The 23784-nt window shown below is 37.9% G+C and overlaps 1 protein-coding gene across 1 annotated transcript in view; it reads left to right on the forward strand.

Moving 5' to 3' along the window:
* The window catches only part of LOC114474184 (solute carrier family 12 member 9), a 123094-nt gene extending 111970 nt beyond the window's left edge, over positions 1 to 11124 (forward strand). The window contains 3 exon segments of the mRNA XM_028464288.1: positions 5002 to 5051; positions 5053 to 5149; positions 8086 to 11124. Of these exon segments, the coding sequence (XP_028320089.1) occupies positions 5002 to 5051; positions 5053 to 5149; positions 8086 to 9041 (1103 nt within the window). The 3' untranslated portion in view covers positions 9042 to 11124.
* The last annotated feature ends 12660 nt before the right edge of the window (positions 11125 to 23784 follow it).

Here is a 23784-nt window from a genome sequence, read left to right on the forward strand (position 1 = left end):
CGGACTGTACCTTTAAAGGTCCCATGTCATACTATTTTTCACCCATCTTCATTTGTTCTAAAAACCCCAAAAACAAAGTATTTGAGGTTTATTTTCACAAACTCGTCTGTTTTCCAGAACTTTAGCCTCTAAATCTCACTTTCTAAGGAACTCTACACAAACAGGCTGATTTGCGGCTTGCTTGCGCATATTCATGAGTGGGCGTGTCTATAGACTGGACACTGACTTTCTCCTCCCCGCACAGTGACGTAGGGCCAGAGGACGGCCCGCCCTCCTCCCACCCACTCTGTAGCCAAGCTCATGCAGCTTTATAAACATGAGACAGAGCGTGGGGGCGGGGCGTTTGCCTGTACATGCAGTCTGTAGAAAATACATACTGTACATAGCACTGTGCGAAGGATGCTGAAATGCTCACCTTTGTGGGCGTGTCTGGTTACATGTCAATCACAGCAGAGAGCTTCCTGGAGGCGTGGCTTCTCCAGCTCAGTGCCACGTCAAATTCATCATCAAAGTGGGAACGCCTCATCAAATTGGAGCGAGGTGTTTGGGCTCACCCTGCAGTAAAAAAGGAGCAAATCACCCTCTGACTAACTATTGAGGAAATCAATGAAAAAAACACTTGTATGTATATGAAGCCCTAACAGCACTTTATGATGTTTAAAGCACAGAAAAGTTGATTTAGCGTAACATGGTTCCTTTAATTAACTTGAAAGGTTGCCCAGGAAAAAATGGCCTCTATTTCTGCAACATAACCAGGGTTTATTCTGGAGCATTTGATGCACCTTGTTAGAATGGGAGGCCTTTCTTTGTGACCTAAACTCCCTTTGAGGCTGTTTCATTTGAAGGAAAATAATCGAGTGCACGGATACAGATTTTAAAGAAAACAAGCTTAGTGGCTGTTATTTTCTTTGTCTCTCAACGTTTTTGTTCTGGCAGGGTTTGTTTTGAAAGAAGTGGACGATTGATTGACCCTGAATGAAGTCTGGAGAAATCCAATCCTCAGAGTGCTCCACAGTGATAAGAAAAGAGCCAATGATATGTTCATTAGACACCAGGAGCCCATCCCTCAACTGACGAGACCTCCCACTCACATGAAATGTGAAGGAGTTATTTCATCCATGTGATGAGAAAATGAGTACCTTTGAGAAATGAGAACCCTTAGCTTCATTTACAAACATGCCAAGAATATGTTTTAATTAGGACTGGGACTTTAATGCATTAATAGCAATTCATCAATTACAGAAAAATTATGCATTTAATGGCTTTTTTTCGCACTCCAAAGAGCACAGAATCCTTTCTCATTTCATGAGTTCCTGGTCATAATACTGATGCACCGGTTACAACACAAGAGACAGGAGAACCTGAAGAGAAGTCCTTCCTGTGCTTCGTGGACATTCATTTCAGTTTCATTTAAAACACCAGATGGAAAATAAAAGCCCAGTTATGTGAAAATTGTGCAAGAAAGAGTTTATCGATCACCTGAGCTTTGTAGTCCCCAACACCACCTCAATGCTAAACATGTAGCAGCTCGCACAGACACTCAGACAGTGCTAGCTGCAACATGCTCCAGTGTTGCCAATCTGCACTCAAGATTTTGATTAGATTTTTTTATTTGTTTGTTTATTTTTTTGAACATGTAAAAACAATACAAATAAAATAAAATAAATATCACAAAACAAGTCAAAAACACAAAGTAAAAAGATTTCAATTAAACATTTACACGTTCAAAAAAGGAATAGGAAGAAGTCTGACTTATTTAATCCTACTCCTCCTATAACCAGTATAACCAATTTATCTATCGGCTACTTATGTATTAATACATATATGCACTCATACATATATATACACATATATACACCTATACATATATCTATATACCTGCATACAGTAATATTACCCATATACAAGTTGTAATTATAATATAAGCTACCGATATACATATGAACATAATCAGACGTTACTATGGGTCAACATGCTGCTTCACAGCTTTGTATTGGTTTAAAATCTGTTACATGACAGGGTTCAGATCTAACTTGAATAAATCCATGAGTGACAAATGAACAAAGTCAGTGGATAAATGATTGTAGTGGACAGTCGGCCACTCTCTCTGTTAGAGGTTGTGGGCGGGGCTAGAAGCGCTGCTACAAACAGCATCGTCTGACCCAACTTATCAACTGCTGTGTAGAAAGACTTTCGAACTAAATTCATCAGCTTCATCAGTTGCTTTGTTTATTTTCATGTCAAAGATATTCTAACTATTTTGCACAGTTTCCATTTCTCTGGAATGTTCTGCTTTTTTTTTTTATTTTAATACACGAAAACACATTGGCTTTACAAAAAACTTGAAAAGAGTGAATATACAGTAGCTTAGTTAAATTTAAGTTTGTGCTTTGTGAACAATACAATCATAATATTCTTTATTCATATTACACATTATGTTGGCACTCAATGATGGAGACAATAAACACAATTTAAGCTCATTTATAGTTTTCTTTGATTCAGTCATTTACCATTTTTTGTTTTTTCTTCTTTAGCAGCATATTAATGTGTTTTTTTTTTTCCTGGCTCTGCTGTCATGTTGCTTTTTATTTTAAACATAATGTCTCAGTTAGTATTTGTCTTCAAATGATTTTCTTTCATACTGAGCTTCAGTTGGGCAGGATGGGTAACCCAGACACGGGCAACTGGAGGTGTAGTTTAATGTGGCAAAGTAAATGTACAAAACAGCAGCAAAAGTAATCAACACAACAGCAAAAATACACAAAATTACTCCCAAAAACATACAAACTTACTGAAAAATACAAAAAAGGACAACTGAAATAGACAAAAAGACAGAAAAATCACACAACATGCTGCAAATGGCTGCTCCAGTGTGTTGATGTCTTTTTTCACTGCAACTACCAAGTCAAATTCCTCGTATTGTTCTAAACTGTACCTGGTCAATAAAGCTCTCCTGATTCTGATTCTGATTCTGATTCTGAAATACACACAACAACATAATGAAAATACACAAATGTGACACCAAAAACACAAAATGGCAACAAAAATACACAGAAGATGAGAAAAACATTATATATTACTCCAAAGACACAAAGAGTCTTTGGAGACGGAGTCTGCACTGGTCCGTCATTGTGAAAAGGGAGCTGAGCCAAAAAGCGAAGCTCTCTATTTACAGGTCGGTCTACGTTCCAACCCTTACCTATGGTCACGAACTTTGGGTCATGACCGAAAGAACAGGATCACGGGTACAAGCGGCCGAAATGAGTTTCCTCCGTAGGGTGGCTGGGCTCTCCCTTAGAGATAGGGTGAGAAGCTCAGTCATTCGGGAGGGGCTCAAAGTAGAGTCGCTGCTCCTCCGCATCGAGAAGAGCCAGATGAGGTGGCTCGGGCACCTAATTAGGATGCCCCCTGAACGCCTCCCTAGTGAGGCGTTCAGGGCACGTCCCTCCGGAAGGAGGCCCCGGGGAAGACCCAGGACACGCTGGAGAGACTATGTCTCTCGGCTGGCCTGGGAACGTCTCGGGGTCCCCCCGGAAGAGCTGGAGGAAGTGGCCGGGGAGAGGGAAGTCTGGGCCTCCCTACTGAGGATGCTGCCCCTGCGACCCAGAAACGGCTAAGCGGGAGAAGATGGATGATGGATGGACACAAAGAACTGCAACAAAAATGAACAAAATCACATCAAAGAAACTCAAAATTGTTCCATTAAACATACATTATACAGAGACAGAAAAGTGACAAAAAGACAAGAAAAACAAAAAAGAATACATAAAAACACAAAACACTGCTACAAAAATAAACAAAAATGACAACAGAAATCTGCAAAATTATTCTAAAACATATATTATACAGAAAAATACATGACAACATAAATGCACAAAATAACTCATTACATGCAACGCAACAACAAATATACACAGAATGACGAAAAAACAAACAAAATTAGAAAAGCACTCAGAGAGCGCAGACCTCTGCCAAACAGCTCATTTCATGTTGTAGTCCTACGTTGATTTTATACACACTATTAGATTCATTGATCATCAAAACATACCTTTAGCATTTGAAATAACAATAATATTATCAATTGTCAAATAGTTATTAATATATTGCAACCTTGTTACAAATCATGCTCTGTGAGGGCCAGTTTTATTTTTGTTCTTTTTTTTATTTCAAAAGTAAAACAAACAACTTGAGTATATTTACAAACTTGGCCATCTTAACGGTGTTGAATTAAAACATCTTCTATGTTCCAATAGAACATCCATAGATGGCATCACTGTTGATGATGACATCAGTGCTCTGATGACATCATCAACAAGAAGTTCCACAGTGTGGATGGGAAAATTTAATTGGATATATATATATATATCTACATATTTTCTTTTGGTAACCAGAACATCACAAAAATTGAATTACCGGTTCTTTGTCCCATTTATCAATTGTCCTGAAAATTTCATCTAAATCCGTTCATAACTTTTCAAGTTACTGTATCTTGTTAACTGACAGACGGACAAACGGAGGGTAAAACATAACCTTACCGCTCTGCGCTACGCTACGCGCTTGGCGAAGGTAGTTATTCAAAGAACATATTAAACCATTTGTTCTTCCCTGTGTTAATGCTCAGGTTGATCATTCTAAATGCTGACATGAATGTTGATAATCCCTCAGATCAGACAATACTATTGTGGTCCCCACTGTGATAAAAAATGCCCATGTCTGGGTTAACCAATAAACCAATAATAGCTCTTCTGAGGCTTTTTCAGTTTGAAGACAGGGTTTTTTTTTCCCAGTGCTGAACATACAGGGAACATCTTTAAAGCAAATGTTTCTCAAACAGGGTTTTTTCCACTATCTGTTTCCAGTCAGTTGTTTATAATGTTTTCTCTCAGCCCATGTTCATGCTACTCTTTGAATCCAGATGCTTTCAAACTAGTATTAGTTAATTTATGCTGTGTGAAAAAATCTTAACGCTCTCTGTTTAATTTGTAAACCGTTGTGTTCCAGATACTTTACCATCAGACCCACTGCAGTCCAGTATGACTCCTGGTATATCCTCTTGTGGACCATTTGAACATCAAAGCCTTTGTTAATCTGACATTGGCTGATTCTGTTCGTCACGGAGTTCAACACCTCCTCTTCATCTCGGGTCTAGGTCAGTAACTTATTACCAGTAGAATCATTACAGGGTCATTCTGTGTCATTTCAACAAATTTTCCGGACGTCCCACGCACTTCGGTCTCAATAAATTCTGAAATTGTTTTCCAGTTTTTCCGTGATTATTCAATAGGCACACTGTAAATTCTTAGTTTGATTGGATGAATACTTTTTGAGATATGGACAATGTAGTGAGGGGGGTAGATGTTTTTCCATTTTCAGCTTCTAATATCTCAGCAACTACAACACATGGAAAACTGAAATTTGGTATAGTATTTTAGCTCCACCTACTCTCTCAAAATATATAGACATATCTGCTATACATCATATCTGGTGGACATGCCAGTTCCTCAAAACTGGAAAAAAGTCTGTCGGGGTTTGGGTCTGGAACATGTTTGGACCTTCAGTAAACAACTATATATATATATATAGCATATACATCAGCTCCCTGTAATTTGATCAGCTTTGAGTTACGTAGACTGTTCACATCACTAATGATTAGTCATTAATGCATTGGTTCTTGGGTGACAGTCTCTTGAATTAAAAAAAAAAAAGAATCATATTTTTTGGCCCATAACTGCATGTGGAGTGTAAGAACATATCTGATCTCTGTTTTAATTGGTAGTATAAAGGTTACTCTTTCTTGGCATATAAAACTATTTTTCTTTATGCTCCTTCTTCATTTTTATTTTGGACTGCAACTTTGGGTTATTTCGCAAATTTTGAAAATCCTTTACATGACCCACTCCAATTCGCTTACCAAGCAAGGAAGAGGGTGGACGATGCCACTATGACATTCCTGGATCTTGTTGTCCTGAAAACGCATGCTCGTTTGTGCTTTGTTGATTTTTCATCAGCTTTTAATTGTATGCAGCCCCACATTCTTGCTCGTTTCACGATACGTTGGCTTGTCATTTTTTTTACAACGAGGTCACAAAGAACACGTGTAAATGACACTTTCTCTGAAGCATCGATGTGTTCAACAGGTTAACCACAGGGACGTGTTTTGTCACCAATGTTATTCATGCTCTACACATGACAATGACTGTCAGAGTGAGTTCCAGTCCAGGTTCATTGTTAAATTTGCTGATGAGTCTGTTATAGTCAGCCTCCTGCAGGTGGGCCACGGTTCTGTTCTGGACATTTTTTTAAAATGGTGTCTTTGCTGCATCTCAATGTATGTAAAACAAAAGAGATGCTGATCGACTTTTGCAAAAATCCACCTGTCAAAGCACCTACGTTTATTAACGGCTCCGCTGTAGAGACAGTGAGTCAGTATTAATATTTAGGTTTGATGAAAAACTGACCTTTGATACCAACACTGACGCCATCTGCAAAAAGGCCAATCAGAGGCTGCTGTTCTTGAGGAAAACTGAGGAGTTTTAATGTTGATAAATTTCTTCTGAAAATGTTTTATTCATCTTTTATTGAGTCTGTTTTGACTTTTGCGATGATCTGTTGGTTCGGTAACCTCAGCATCACTAACAAAAATATGCTGGGTGATATTGTTAAACTTTGCCGAAAGATTGTTTGCATTGACCTGAATGATCTCAGTCATATTTTAAAAATTCAAGTTTCGATTTGATTTTTGATTTTTTTTTTTTTTTTTTTTTTTTTTAATGCACTTAGAAATGACTGCATACATCAGATATTTTGTCAAAAATGCAACTGTATTGCTGTGATTGTCCTCAATAGTTAAAATGTATAGAACAATCCCAAAATAGAAACTAAATGAGCCTCTGTCATTCAACAATTTCAAACTTTAACCCAGGTTTAAGCAAAAGTGAAACAGCAACTTCACAGTAGCTTCAATTTTCTGATTAAGAAATCAGATAACTACATATTTTATAACATATAACGTTAGAATTAAAAACGTAATAAACTCTTCACTTAGCATCTCAGCATAGTGTGAATAAAATATTAAACATGCCTGTGGCACACACATAGCCTACTCAAAGGGTAAACACATGTAAACAAAGAGGGGGCGGGCTCACATCGGAACGCGGAAAAGTCAGAAAAAACTGTGCTGGGAAAGAAAAAAAACAATTAAATAAAAAAATAAACTTGAATTTGCAAAATAAAATTCGATTAATCGATTAAGTCGGTTTTTTGCCCAGCCCTATCGGAAGGCAAAGGTCATCTTGGAAGACCCTCAGCACCCCCTGCATGCAGAGTTTAGACTGTTGGAACAAACTACCTCAGGTATCTGTTAGATTCTATCAGCTGTTGGGTTTCTAAATAAGCTGTAGGCACCGTTTCCTGTACACTTATAGGATGTACTCATCACTTACGTCCATCATGATGATATCCATCCATGGTAGTTTTTGTTTATATGTATCTATGTCATTGTGCTGTTTTTATGAATGTATTGCCTGCATGGACCTCTGCTGCAAACCAAACTGCCCCTCGGGGACAATAAAGATTGTCCAATCCAAATTGTATGCCTCTGTACCTTATAATCATTTATTGTTTGTTAGTTTTTTACTAGTAACATAAAAAAATATATAAAACCATTGCATCTGAAATTTATTTTATTTTTTTTTTTAAATGTAACATTTAATATGAATACATTTCTCATGTTCTACATTTTCTCTTCTTAGGGTAGAAGAAAAATAAGGACGCACAAAAATCCACACTTACCATCCACACTAAATTGGCCATATCTCAATGTATTCATCCTATCAAATTAAAACTATACAGTTTGCCTATTGAATAATCACAGAAAAATTGTTAAAAAAATTCTGAATTTTTGTGAATTTTTTTAGACGGAAGTGCGTGGGTTATATGTTGAAATGTCATGGAATGACCCTATAAACTTTATTAAAAAGCCAACTTTACAGCTAGCTCTCGTTTTTAAAGACTATAAACTCTAAATGTTGTGTTCTGGTTTATTGCAGCAGTCAGCCAGTCTGTAATGGCCATTTATCTTTCCAGGTGGGATGCGTCCCAACACCCTGGTCTTGGGTTTCTATGACGATTGCCCTCCACAGGACAAACTGGTTCTCCCTTCACTCTCCACTGGCCAGTCAGCAGATCTTTCAGGACTTTCTCCAGAGCTGGAGGAACCTCCTCTTTTCCATTTCCCTTCGTTGCGCGGGTCCCTGGACATGCAGGTTTGCAAGGGCTTTGCTGACGGAAAGGTTCTCAGCCCTCAGGAGTATGTGGCCATTATCGCAGATGCTATGAAGATGCTGAAAAATGTTGTCCTTGCTCGTTATTTCAACAACTTTGAGCGATCCGTGGCCCTCTCGCCTCCGTCCTCCTCTCCAGGTAAGGGAGCCGTGTTTGTTGACGTCTGGCCGGTGAACCTCCTGCGGCCGGACAGCTGCAGCTACGTGGACACCTGCTCTCTGTTCCTGCTGCAGCTGGCATGCATCCTTAACATGGTGCGAGCGTGGCGCAAAGCCACGTTGCGTCTCTTCCTCTGCGTAGAGGAGGGTAGGAGTGTCAGGGGCTCCGAGGAGAAGCTTCGTCAGCTGCTCAAAGAGTTACGGATCAAAGCTCAAATCCACTCCGTATCCTGGGACCAGCAGGTGGCACTCCACTGGCAGCGTCAAGAGGCCTGGACCAAGAGAAACCAGTCTGCCGAAATGAGCACTGATGGGAAGAAGCCCGGATTTGATGAGGAGGAGGAAAACGAGGATGACTACGCTAACAGCTTCCCCAGCAACACCACACGCCTCTCAGACGACTACCTGTTGGCGGTCAACAGAATGATCCTGGACCAAGCCCGGCCGGCTCCCGCCGTATGCTTCCTGTACCTGCCTCGGCCTCCTGCGGACACCCGTCGCTACACCACCTACCTGCACCAGCTGCAGCTGCTGACTCAGGACCTGGGACCAACGCTGCTCATCCATGGCGTCACACCTGTGATCACCACTGACCTCTGATCTCTGACCCCGTCTCTTTAGACAGCGAAGAGAGTCAAACAAACCAAATCTGTCCTGTTTTTCACCACACACCGGAGTACGGTGCACATTTTAGGACATCCTCAGGTCTCAGAGTGAGGTATCAGGAACCAGGAAAACCTCTGACATTTATCAATCAATCAATGTTTATTTTATAAAGGTGCTTTTCATACAAAGAGTTTATAGTTTATAATACACCCACCCTGTACAAATCCTTGGTTAGAGTCGTCAGACTCAACGGCCTCGGTCCGTAAAACACGACATGGCCTTTTATTTTGAAAGAACCGAAAGTACACATGAAGAAGTAAGTTGAAAAGCTGTTCTTTCCTTTTATTTTTTAAAGGTAACTTTATCAATATATTGTTTGATTAATAAATATAGGATATATATCTTAACCTTTAAAAATAAATCCAAAGCAGCACATATTGATGGCATCATGTGTATTTTTTTCAAAACACGTTTATCTCGGTTTTACGCCCTGAAGCCATTGAGTCTGTTGACTTTTATTTTGAAGTCTGAGGTTGTCATTTTGACAGAGGTTTTGCTGAGTCATGAGTCCATTTGGTCTGATAAATGTTAGATATGTCCTGATGAGACCTGAGGATGTCACTGCTGACACACACACATCAGCACCTTCCTCAACATGGTCTCTTATAGTTTTTTAAATTTCCAATTAAAGGCAGAATTTGTTTTTTTGAATTTTTAGCTTTTACTGATTCCAATTGATGAAGCCCAACAACCAATCACATTGTATGAGCCCATGATGTCATCTGGAGCCTGTTTTTATAATGACTCGTGTTTGGGGTCGAGTGGCCAGGGGTCGGCGTGCACTCCACCTGAATGACCACGTGCACAATCTACAGATTCAAGTTTTTTTTTTTTTTTTGCTGCTCAAAGTTCCCAGAAGGTCATGCCCACATGTCCTCAGATTACAAAGTGCTTCATACGAAGGAAATAAATGAATGTTTGCTAGTGGAAGGAACAAGGCCAGCATTTGGTGTTACTGTTGAAAGTCCTTGAAGATTTATTCCAGAATAATCATTTCCTCCTCATGTAATAGCTTGGTTTTGTTGCAGCTTGTCACATGTTTACAGGGGCTGAAAGATTTCCTGTTTGATGTTTTGCAGTTTGGTTTTGAAGCCTCCTTAGGTCCAGCCTTTTCATTCCATTGTAACCAAACGGCCGTGGTGAAGAAACTAATTAAGTTGATCTGTGCGGTTTTGGTTTTTATCATACGTTTCTATGACATTTGATGTGGATTTACATAACACAGCTGCACTCTGTGGACACCAGTGGCTGGATTTGAAGATAAACTGTTTTTGAAGTTTAAACCATGCCTAATGGTGTGGTCTGTTAGGGGGATTTTAAGGAGTGATCGTTCCAAATTTGTCTACAAGCATTACATTTGGCAATTTTTGACCTGCGGAATCTCCTAATCTTCCAGGGGCCAATTCTCAACGGGGTCGCCATATTGCACAATTCAAAATGGCGGCCACCCAAAAATAGGTTTTTCTGTTACTAGCCAACCAAAAGTCACATAATTCAAATTAAAAAATACTTTTCTAAAGTTTTGGACCTCAGGGATTATAAATGATGCCTAATTGCCATATTGGAAAATCCAAAATGGCCACCTGTGAATATCAAACATTGAACATTTATTTATTTTAAAACATAGAAGCATGATAATCCCAGATTAAGGTTAAATAAAAACATTTTTGGTCATTAATGTTCAATGTTAAATATTCATGCCAGTCAAAGTTAATGTCAAATAGGTATCACCTTAGAAAAGTGTTTTTGATTTTAATTACGTGACTTTTGGTTGGCTAGTAACAGAAAAACCTGTTTTTGGGTGGCCGCCATTTTGAATTGTCCAATATGGCGACCCCGTTGGGAATTGGCTCTGGCCGAACAGACAGTTATCCTGATTAAACACTGCAGCTGTGCATCTGTTCTAGGGCTGGGCGATATAGACCGAAATGCATATCTCAATGTATTTATTCAAAATGGCGATATACGATATAAATCTTGATAATTTAAATTAGAATTAAATCTGACCAGAAAGACGACTGGGTTAAATTTGCTGATGCAAAAACCACACAGTCATATTTATTAACAAACAGCTGCAAAATGTGTTCCACTTTTGCCTTTTTTCTCCTAGTGTGGCTTGTTTAGGGGAAAGTCTGAGTTAGAACGCAGTCAGAAATCCATCTAACTGTGATTTTCATGCTGTACTGAGAAGTAGCACAAGATGTGAAAACTCTGAAAACAAGTATTTTGAAAAAAAATTTTAAAAAAAAGCTATAAAAAAATACATTGATATAGGCGATATTATGATTTTCTCTCTCAACAAAATAAAACAAACTTGTTATATATTGAATATTGATGTATCGCCCCCAGCTCTAACCTGTTCTAAGAAAGTCAGAAAGAAATTCCAGTTGGATTTGCTTTTAGTTATATAAACCTTAACGTTCACTATTTTAAATAATAAATACATCATCTTTGATTGTTTTAGTTTTTGGACAGAGTTTGCCTTCATATAATAGACACAAGCAGAAAAATGTGGAGAGAATTGTAAAATAACTTAAGCATCTTTGTGGTTATGTTTCCAAAATGTTTAAGAAGTTTTATTGTTTTGTAATTAAAAAAAGATTCCACAATAAATGGTTATGATTTGAATGTTTGAAATGAGACGGTCAAGCTGTTTTATGCTGTACTGTATTGTCTGTGAGTAACAGGATGTTTAAACACGTAGCCTGATGTTGCCTTGGATTGTTCACAAGAAGAATGATTAAAATATGACGTTTATACCGGGTTCTCACCAGGAAATGTTCACAGCGTATGGAGATCAAGTGAGGGCCACATTTAGTGAAGTAAAGCTAAAGTTGTTGTTTTTGTTTTGAAATATTTTCTTACTTTAAAGCTAAATGTTATTTGTTGAATTATTAAAAGTGATGATAAATGGAGTTAATCACGTTTAATCATAATTAATACTCACACACACTGTAGAGACAAGAAATAGCATTTTATTCAAAAGACTGATTCTAAGACGCACTTTTCAAATTTAAATGAGGTATAATGTGGGACGAGCAGTAATATTGGAACTGTTATAGACCCACACACACACACACACACACACTATAAAGCACACTGTTTACTGTATATTGGACGGTGATTATGGGCTACAAAGCGGAAGATGCACAACTGACATAAAAATAAGAACTAAAGCAGCCTGAACCCGACAACACGACCCGAACCTAAATGAAACCAATCTCTCTTTAAAGCTGCAGTATGTAGAATCCTCTCTTTGCTCTGTTTTGAATTCAAAACTGAACCTCCCTTCGCGGTATTTTTTGTGAACGCTCTTAGCAACATTTTTCTCAATAGAGATTAGTGACAAATGTATGAACTTTATCTTGTGTTATTGGAGATTGTTCTGGTGTTGTAGAGACACGGATGTACGTATCACTGTAGTTACTGTGCTGAGCAGTGGATGCTGCCGTCAACTCGTCTCTGCCAGAGAGCTCACATAGTCTGCTGCACTATGTGAAACAGCTGCCTGAGCTGTTTTGAGCGGACTGACAACTATCACTCCACATCCAAACTGCAAAATGAATTAACTTTGAATAAGCTTCTCTTAGGTTTACACTAGATTTATCCCGTCTGTTCTCACTCTCAGTGACACCAGTGTGTGTGCGGCGGACCCTCCCCCAGTCACGGGGATCCATGAGGACGCAAAGCGGTCTATTACTCCAGAGTGTGTTTGTGGCTTCAAAATGTTGCTTCTCCACCTTGGTCTGCCTTTTTCCACTTGATTTGCTGTGTAACTCTTGTGTCTAATGCATTACACTTTTACTACCAATGCTAGGTGAATGTGTCTGACTTCAGTCGAGCAGCCAATAGTAAGTCCCAAAAACAGATCATGGAGCACACGTTTATAGAAAGATCTCTGATTGGCTGACATCCAGATTTCTTAATTAAACTTAATTTACAGAACCAGGAGAAGATATTCACTGTCCACTCAGAACACTTTGGACTACAATATGCTCAAAGATGATTATGGATTTTTGACCACATGATGCAAAAAAAAAAAAAAAAAAAAAAACAACTTACAAACTGCAGCTTTAAGCCTATGTTTCAACCCGACAGTATTCACATCAGTGTACGCGCATGTAGAATGATCCGTTGTGAGTTATAAACATGATGAGCAGCTTCATGTGCCGCGACACGCTACATCTGACAGTAATTACATGGAGGATGCACACAGGCAGCATCAGGGGCAGCTAAGTAGCTGCAGGGGTCCTCAGGTAAAAACGGGAGCATCCGAGCAAAAACAGACGGTGCGGCTGATGTATGTGTTTTTCTGTTATTCAGATTAAAAAGAGAGTTAAAACAACTTGTGTACTTAGAAGTCCCTTTTGTGTCCAAGTGTGCAATAATTATTTTTCTGTGGACATTCCACCTCCCAGCAGACCCCAGACACCTCAGCAGCATTTTTACACAACACACTGTCAGAGGAATGAAAAACCAAACAGTGATTCAGTGTCGTTGGAATCTGAGATATAAACTTTACTCATGTTGTTGACTGAAAAATGACCAATAGAGTTTTTCATGTTTGCAAACATGCTTCACTGATTGTCTGCCTAATGTAGACACACACACACACACGCACACATCACACTTTTCCTGGGTGGGTTTGTTTGCGTGAGATAAACGTTGAAAATGGGCTGTGAGATGGCTCAGCAGCTCAGACAAAGATACCAGAAGGTTCCAACAGCCACATGACCTTGTCCCACCATCAGCATCAGTGCCATGGATTCCATCACCTTCCCAGTGCCAACCATAGATTGGAGGAAAAAGCCAACAACTACTATTGATAAGGTTGGTGGAGGAAGGAAACATACTGTATATCACTAAGTAAGACGTGTGTGTGTGTGTGTGTTATTCACTTTTTAACCTGCTAACAAACAAATGGAAAATGTAGAAACAAGGAAAGAAAAACAAGCCCTGAAAAAATCTAGAATTAACCAAATGTAAACCGTCTATAAATGTTATCCCAGGGATTGATGCATAAAACGAAATGTGAAGCTTAATTTTTACTATGAAAATCAAATTTTAGATTAATAAAAAAACACATAAAATTGCATTATAAAGACATTTTTCAAACACAAATAGAGCAATTAACACAAAAACAGTAAGAATCAAACAACAAAACATAAATTCTGTCACAAACAAGACATTATGGAGAAATCCTTTAAAATGTAGCAACAAAATCAAGTTCAATTTGAATGCTGACAACAGAGTTGGCCACTCTAGATCAGTGTTTCTCAAATGGGGGTACGCAATGACACTACAGGGGCTACTAGAGAGAGAAAGTGTGTGTGTGTGTCAGGGTAGAGAGAAAGAGAGCGAGGGTTGACTTTATAATTACTTAAGTGTATATGTGTTAAAATATGTATGAACACAAGTAATAATTGTAGGGGATGAATGGGTTCATGGTGAATGAAAAAGATCACTATAAACAAATCACTATAACATGTATTTTAACATGTAACAAAAGGGAAAAATGAACCATTACTGACACATGCAGAAAATGAGCAGTGAACAACCAGTGCTCAAATATAATATGTTTCTGGTTTGGCATCCACACTGTAATGGAGTGGATGCAAACACATTAACCATGTATTTATTTAGGCAAAATTCACCCCTTCATTTGTCCTGCTCTATATTTCTATTCAAAATGGGGACGCTGCCCAGGTTTTCATACCAAACGTGAGGATGATTTGCTGGTTAGCAGTGATTAATGATTTCACAAATAATCTTTTGGGATTATGGAAAAAACTCAATGGAAAATACATTTCGATGATATTTTTCCAGTTAAACAGATGGCTGAGGGTCTAGCAGTGCGGTTATAATCACATGATTTCAGCGTAACCCTGGCAACTTCCATAAATCATAAGCATTTCAAACATACAATTATTTACAGTATTTACTTTATTAATCCCCAATTTGCATGTTTTGTATGATTTCTGGAAGTTTTATAGCCAGTAAAATCATCATAAATAGGGAAAGATGATTAATTGGAAACCAATTGGAAAAGTGTAAAGCAGTCTTTTTCAACCATGGGGTTGTGACCCCATGTGGGGTCGCCTGGAATTCAAATGGGGGTCACCTGGAATGTTTAGTAATTGATTTTATACCTTGACTTCCTCAAATTTTTCACTTTTTCAAATTAAAACAGCACACAATCTCAAACTGTATTCTATACTTTCACTTCCTCAAAAATAAATCTAGTTTTTAAAGTATAAAAATATCTGAGTTGGCACATCTTATCACTACAGTGCTACTTGTAACACTAAAATACCACAAACATGATCAAAATAATAAAATAAGTCTCTAGCGTCACCAGGAATGCAAAAAAATACACTAAAAAAAGATACAAAATGACTCCAGAATCACACTACAAATGCAAAAAAAACCAAAAACAATAATTATACAAAAAAAATGCACAAATGAAGTAAAACAAAAAAATTAAACAATCTTTATACAGGAAATACACAAAACGACAACAGAAATGCACAAAAATATACAAAAAGGCTCTAAAAAACACACAAAATGAAAAAAAAAAAAAAAAAAAAAAAAAAAAAAAAAAAAAACAAAAAAACATATATTACAGAAATATACACCAAACAACAACAAAAATATGAAAATGATGCACCACAATGACAACAGAAATGCACAAAATCACATAAAAAAATAGAAAAATACACAAATGACTCTAAATCAACTATGGCAACAAAAAACAATAATTATACAAAAATGACAAAAGACAACAGAGAGATACAGAAACAACATAAATACAAATAACACATAATGACTCCAAAAAACATACATTACAGAAAAAATACACCAAACAAAAAAAAATATAAAAATGAGTAAAAAAAAAAAACACATTTATCATGCGCATGTCTCATAGAATTAAACCATGGTAATTGCACACGCTATTTTACTTTGTACCTGCAAATATACCCCTTTATAATGCTACAGAGTATGTTATTATTATGCCCATAATTGACAACTCTACTTAAGCTCCCACTATTTGAATACATACTTCCGACGGGCACTGTACTAGTTCACTTAAATGACTTTTAGTGGTACAAAAACGTTTGAAATATTGACCTTCTTTTTTTTTTAACCCAAACAAACTGTGACACAGTGACATCATGAACCCTGAACCGGAAGTAGCACGCTCAATACCGCGCTCATTACCGAGAGGAATGTAATCTTAAAATTAACGTTTTGAACGTTTTGCTGCAACAAATTACTCCAAAATAACAGCTGCACACACTTGGGGTATTTGGAACCCGCTAACTAAGTTTTAGGTTGAACTCGTACAGCGTCGGGGAGATATTCGCTCCACACACACACACACACTCACACACACAGACCTTCTTTGCTTTTATAGATAGATAGATAGATAGATAGATAGATAGATAGATAGATAGATAGATAGATAGATAGATAGATAGATACAAAGATACACAAGGCTAGAAAGCATTGTGTGTGATTAAAAAAAACACACACACCATCGGCTCAACTTTACTAGTTTGCTTTGCTTTCCAAAACTCAAAGAAAGTTCAATAAAAAGTGTGGTGTGTGTGTGTGTGTGTGTGTATAGATGAAAGGTAAAGACCAGGGGGCTGAGGATGTCTGTGGTCCTGATCAGAGGAGACGTGTCACTACGTGAACCACCAGGGACGCCACCAGCCAACACCTACTTCATCACTTTGAATTTTACACTTTTTCAGATCCACTCATTTCTACGTGACGCCAGGAACCATCACAGAGCGTCGGGGCTTTGCTGACTCGCTGACACTCAGATTTGGTAAAGCTCTCGGAGGCTAAACAAACCTCTGGCTTCTTAAGTGATTCATGTTAACATTTGGATACACACTTTACACAGAACAGTCGTTCCTCTTTGAAGGCTCCAAATCCCTGCACACCCAGTAGATGTACACATGTAATTCAAACATATCCATAGTTGATGTGTGTTGTGTGTAATACACAGAGCTAGAGCTAGAGTCGTCATATGTTGGGTTTTATGCTGTTCATCAGAGGTGAATACAAGTACTTGCATTACTGTAACTGAGTTGCTTTTATGGGCACCTGTACTTGAATACATTTCTAAATCAATAATTTTACTTGTACTTAAGTATGTTTTAAAAGAGTAAAATCATTCATTACATTTCTACACACAACCGTTACTGAGTAGTTTATTGTTTTTTCTTTTAAAATGATCAACAAATATTGTGAAACGACAAAAAATGAAATGACAAGACAACAATCAGATGCATCACATAATAGCGGACCAATCAGATTAAACGTAATGTACGGTGCCAAAACAGCACTGAATGCTGTTTTTTTTTCTTATTTTCTCAGTTTTAGAGTTTATAGTTGTAGATATACTTAGAGCCTGATGTTTTTTTTAATTTTGAATTTAATTCATTGGTGTTATATTATTTTTAAAAAATAATTGTACATTTTGACAAACCTTTTATTTTATACAGATGCCTTTGTGGAATATAAATGAAGTTCCAATTGTGGTAGATTTGGTCTCATCCTTTTTAAGTTTATACATGAAATGTTTACTGTATGTAAGGGAACCATGACAAGAGTTATTATCAACAATAAATATGGGGGGTGAAAGTAACAAGTAACTTTTACTTTGAGTACTATTTAATTGGTCTATTTTGTACTTCAGTAGCCCTGCGATGGACTGGCGCCCTGTCCAGGGTGTACCTTCGCCCAGCGCCCAGTGAGAGCCGGAGATTGGCACCGGCAGACCCCCGAGACCCTGAACAGGAATAAGTGGGTCTGAAAATGAATGATTGAATGTACTTCAGTATTTTTTGAAGGACTTACTTGTACTTGTATTTGAGTACAGTTTCAATCAAGTAACATTACTCCTACTTGAGTACAGATATATCAGTCCTCTTTATACCTCTGACTATGTTTATAATAACCAAATAAATAGGCCAGAATAAAAATGAATTAGCAAATAATAAACAAACATACAGTACCTTAATTCCCATTAAATGAAGATAAGAAGAGTGTCTGAAGGAGGCAGTGAAGGCAACATACTGTACCTGTGGATTTTGGACATTTTATGGTGTTTCAACACCATTCGACACATTGTTAAATGCAAAAAGTGAAAAGGCAGCAGACAGACGTAGAGGACAGAAGCTGCTCAGACTCATGGATTTAATAAATGGTTTATTAATTAATACGCTCTTTTAATCAATGCTAAACAAGAGATTTAATTTGACAGCTTTAGTGACTACAGGAAGAAAGCCAATGTCTCTCTATGTCTGTGTGTCTATGTTCTCTCTATGCATCATCGCTGGGCTCTTCTTGTACTAAGAGGAGTCTGGTACAGATGTGTCTTAGCCATATATCACAGGGCAGTCGAGCTCTCCTCTGCTGATGACCTTGAGGTCATGAAAACACAGTGTGTGTGTTCAAACCAAATCACTTAGAGTTTCAGGGCCTTCCAGATACAAACACTGAAAAATACAGAAATAACCTTTTACTTTCTTCTGCGAGTTGAACACATCTCTAGCTAGCTGCTATTAGCAATGTGCAATGACTGCACAGGCAGGAGCCGCTGATTGTTGCTAACTGGTTGACAGATCAGATGGGAGGACTGGGGTTGTTGAATGTTCCAGGTCACGGGAGCGCTGTAGTCTGAGGCTCGGTCTGAATCAGATCATGGGTGTCTAGCGCCAGTCCTCTAGCTAGTGTTGGACTACCTCAGATTACACTTGGTTTCTAAAACATGGTTTGAGAGTTCTGGACTTGTTTCATCTTGGGGGCATTGTTGCTGGAACAAAACGGATGGAGAACACCACTGAGGCTTTTTGTCTGTGTTTTACTGATGAAAACAAAAGACAAACAATAAATAAAGACCCCCTCAAAAAGTGTTAAAGGGGACATATCATGCTAAATCTACTTTTTTAGCCCTTAAATGCATTTTGTTGTATATTTAGAGTGCTTAGAAGTACAGAAAAAATCAAATTAGTCTCTTCAGGTGCTCCGTAGATATCTTTATATTCTGTTTTGGTCATATTTTTCAATCTGTTTTGATTTTTCTATTCTCTATTATGTTTTTTGAACTATTACATCACAGTATTTGAAGCGGAACTCCCAAATTAGGACATCGACTCACTTCGAGCAATCCGCCAAGCTCAAGGATGCCGAAGTTACGAGAGGATAAGTCAAAATGTTCTGTTGTTGGATGTAGTAACCCACACGCTTCATTACACCGTCTCCCAGAATCAGAACCTTTTCAAAGTGCCTGGTTGAGTTTTATTTTTCACAGAAATGTACCCACATCTGTGGGTAAGATCATTTTTGTGTGCGAAGCACTTCAAGGATGACTGCTTCATCAACCTCCACCAGTATAAAGAAGGATTTGCTGAAAGACTTTGTCTGATTGAGGGTTCAATTCCTTCTATCTTTGGAGACGATGAACAGAGCACTTCGGTAAGCTGTAAATAACGCTAAAAAGTGTGATGATAAGACGTCCCTGTCATTGTTTTGTTAGCATTAGCAGTTGCACCGTCTTCATATGTTAGCGCTGTGTGCTCGTTTTAGATCCTTGATGATATGGCCTACGTGATTTAATTTAAGTCTAAAGTTTTCATTAGTCATTTCATTTTGCCGTTTTTGTCTCCGAAAAGACTGTATTAAAATGCATTTCGTGACGTTAGCTTGGCGCTAGCGTTAGCTCGGTGCTTGTGTTAGCTCACTTGTTAGCATTCTGCAGGTTCATCATCTTCATTTTCATCTCGCTCCGCTGGGTCAGACTCTGGCTGGAACATGTAAGGCTGGATGGACAAGTCTTCTGTTGTTGACATTTTGTAAATATCCTCTGAATAAAAAGTTTATGCGCCGCTACATAGCCGTATCTCTTCTATCAAACTACAAAAATGGCCGAGCAGGGTGGAGTTGAATCGAGTGTCGGGATATGGAGTGTCTCATTTGCATTTAAAGAGACCGCACCAAAACGAGTTGCTCTCAGAAGCACATCAGAAAAGGGGTAGAAAAGGGGCGGAGCTATAATAATGAGGAATTCAGACTCAAGCATTGCAGTTCTGCTTTATATAGACCACAACTGTATGATTTATGTGTAAAAAGGAAGGATTTAAAACCATGATATGTTCCCTTTAAAGCTGCAGTATGTGGAATTGAGAGATTACCCCCTCCCCCCTCTCTGTTTCAAAACCTATCGTCCTTTACCGGTATCCTAGTGAACGCGCACGACTTTGGACTTTTTTTTACAATAGACTAGTGACAAATGTAGAGACTTTATCTTGTGCTATTTGAGTTTTCTAATGTTTTCGAGACATGAATGCACATGTTTCTCAGTAGTTACTGTCCTGAGCAGCGGCTGCTGCTGTAGCTGCTCCCCACCACAAGCTCACACAGTCGGCTGCAGTGATCCTAGCTGCCGGTCAGACCCACACCACTCCGCATAGGTTTAACAGAACAGTCATGGAGGTCCACACAGACTCAAAGCGGACCTCCGTGAGTCTGTTCTCACCAAGTATGTTTGCGCCTTTAGACTGTTGCCTCTAAACGTCTGTCCTCTTCTTTCCTCTTGCTTTGCCAGGCAACCGTTGTGCCTAACACTGCGATGGAAACTCTGCCATAGCACTTTTATTACAGAGGATGTTAATGTGCATTGATTTCAAATAAAGCCAAAAAACTTTAAGGACTTTACTTTTAATTACAGATATGCTAAGTTACCATATACTTTTAACGTTCTATCCGAAGCCTTGATAAATGTATTACCTGCAGTACCTAGGACACCAAACACGACCCCTGGACTCTAAGCCAAAGGCCCAGGGGACCAAAAGACGTCCTGTAGCCGCGGTTTGTCCAATCACGGTAAAAAAAAACCAGTACTGTAAACACTTTGTTACATTACAAGCATTATGACATCACAAGTTCCAGTTTACACTTTCCACTAGGATTGGGCATCATTTGGATTTCAACAATTCTGATTCCGATTCCGATTCTCAATTTCGATTCCTGTTTCAACAATTTTTGTATTGTGCAGGTCAACAAGGTTAGAAATTTTTCATTTGAAAAAGCCTTTACACAGGCCATTTTTATTAATTTACTTAGTTGATACAATTTAATCTGGTTGCTGTACAGTAACTAGAGTATTCAATTACAAAGGTCCCTAACTGTAATTGTAAAAGTGAAACTTGCTGAAATAAAACTACAGTGTTGTCATCAGTCTAAAAAACATAGAGCTACAGGTAGATGTGAAACTAAATAAAACAAACTCAAACCCTGGAACAGTCATGTGACAAATCAATCAATAGTTCTTGTTGAGAAAGATTATTATTCTGGATACAGTGGAAACAGAAACTATAAAAAATAGTTATATTTTGAACTTGTTTATATTGTAGGAAAGATATTATATACATAAATGTAATTGGAGTCTAAAGCCACAAAAATGTCACCACTTTAAAAATACAATAGACTAAAATAAAACCTCTTTACATAGAGTATAAGATAAAAAAGCAGTGGAAACTTTGGACATTTTTGAATCCTTAAATCTGTTGATTAAAGTAAAAGTACCCCAAGTAATTTTTTCTTTATTTACATATTAAATTGTATATGACTGTAAATAATTTATATGTTGTATATAAACAGGTAAATGTGTGAATTGTTTGAATTGTAATAGTTGTATTGTATGGAGTGCACGTGTCAATAAAAAAAAAGCAACAACGTTTACATGGAAGCTATAATTCCTCCTTAATGCAGAATAAAAGTTATAATTCCTCTTTAAACTGACCATGTAAAGACTTAATTCCTAATGCTAGTTAAATTTCGAACTAAACTTAAATCCGAATTAAGTGGCTTGTTTATTCTGATTTTAATTTTGAATTATATTATACCTCTTTCTTGTAAACACTTCACTTGCTTAAAGCTGCTTTGCTTAAAGCCGACTTGCGGCAATGACGCACTGGTGACGACAGATGGCGGTGACCCGAACTCCAGCCGAGAATATTTAATAATAGACTTAAAAGAAAATGGATATAATGAAAAGAGTGAATGAATGGAAGCATAAACAGGAAAACTTTCACACGGACTTATTAAACACGCACGGACCTCGGTAAACGCGGTAAACAGAACAGGACCCGGAGGCGTACTGCATGTACAGGGAGCAACTATTTATTCCTGGTGATTGTTTTTACCGCGGTCCAAACTGAAACCATAGCCACACACACACACACACACACACACACACACACACACACACACACACACACACACACACACACACACACACACACACAGACTACAGTCGCGTTTTGAACGCACCTTATACAAATCCAGCGTAAACAAACAGAGCAAGCCGCGGAAACCAACTAATGCGGGGATTAAGGAATCGAAAAAAAGAATTGAAATGCAAACATCTTCGTAACGGTTCTGGAACCGGACGTTATAGAACCGGTTCCCTATTTGGAACCGGTTCTCAGTGCCCAACCCTATTTTCCACCAGTTCATCATTCTTTCTGCTAAAGTAACTTTGCATCTGTGGTAAGATTGAATAAGATTTTAAAGCTCGATTAAACAATGAACATCTCTATGATGTTTAGTATATTTTCGCTGTGAGTAGCACTCAGTAAAGATGCTCAAGTACAGACTATCTGAATATTTTGCCTTTTTTTTAAAAACTACTTAAGTTAACAGATGTATGGTGTTGGAGGTCTGAATGTGTATTGTTCTAAAATATCTGAACAGTAAAAAAAGAAGAAAAAGTTCTTCAGAGGTGGTCATGTGTTGGTTTATTATTAAAAGTTACACACACTTTAAAATGCAGAGTCTGAGCTGTTGTCATGCTGTTTACACTGACATCACAAACAGGTTGTGTGTGCTCCTGTTTGAATTTGGTAATTGATTTAGAAGCTGAGAGAAAACAAACCTCCTCCGCTAACAACATCCTCTTTGGAAGATTTGGTTATGAAAATGGAAATGCAGACGTGCTTCTTGATATGACCCCAGTTCTATGATGGGTTTGATGGACGTAAACAACGTAGGACACCAGAGATGTGCAAAATAAATCTTGTGGAAAAAAATAATTCATTCTTCACATCATAATTTAGAATAAACCTCTGTGGAACAGGGAATGTTCTGCAAATATATTCTTACATTCATATGCTTTAAAGTCAGTTTTAATGTATTGGAATTTTCAGGCTAAAACATCTTTAAGGTTTACGAAAAAATGTCTATCCAGTGAGTGAGAGTTTACTCACTTTTTAATTTTGACCTTGATGTGCAGAGAAGAACATTAAACCAGATGGTCTTCTGCATCAGAAAACCACAGTAACCTTAGAACAAAAAAAGGCTCTAATGAGTCTGGATTTATGTGCTACTACCTTCAGATCTTGTAGAACATCATGAAAGCATGACCTGTGCTCAGTTTTTCAAAAGTAATCGGCTCAGATTCTGGATAACGGATTGAATCAAATCCTGAAAATGGGTTATTCAAAAGAAAAAACAGATTACATAATCGGATTAAATCACGTAATTCAATCTTGGTTTTGATCCGGATCAAATCCTTATGTTTTTAGAACTTTTTAGTTGTATTGGGATCACTTTGATCCTAAAAATCTAGATTAAACTAATTCATTAGAAGGGCAAAATTAGG

Source organism: Gouania willdenowi, chromosome 13 (assembly GCF_900634775.1).
Source record: "Gouania willdenowi chromosome 13, fGouWil2.1, whole genome shotgun sequence".
NCBI lineage: Eukaryota > Metazoa > Chordata > Actinopteri > Blenniiformes > Gobiesocidae > Gouania > Gouania willdenowi.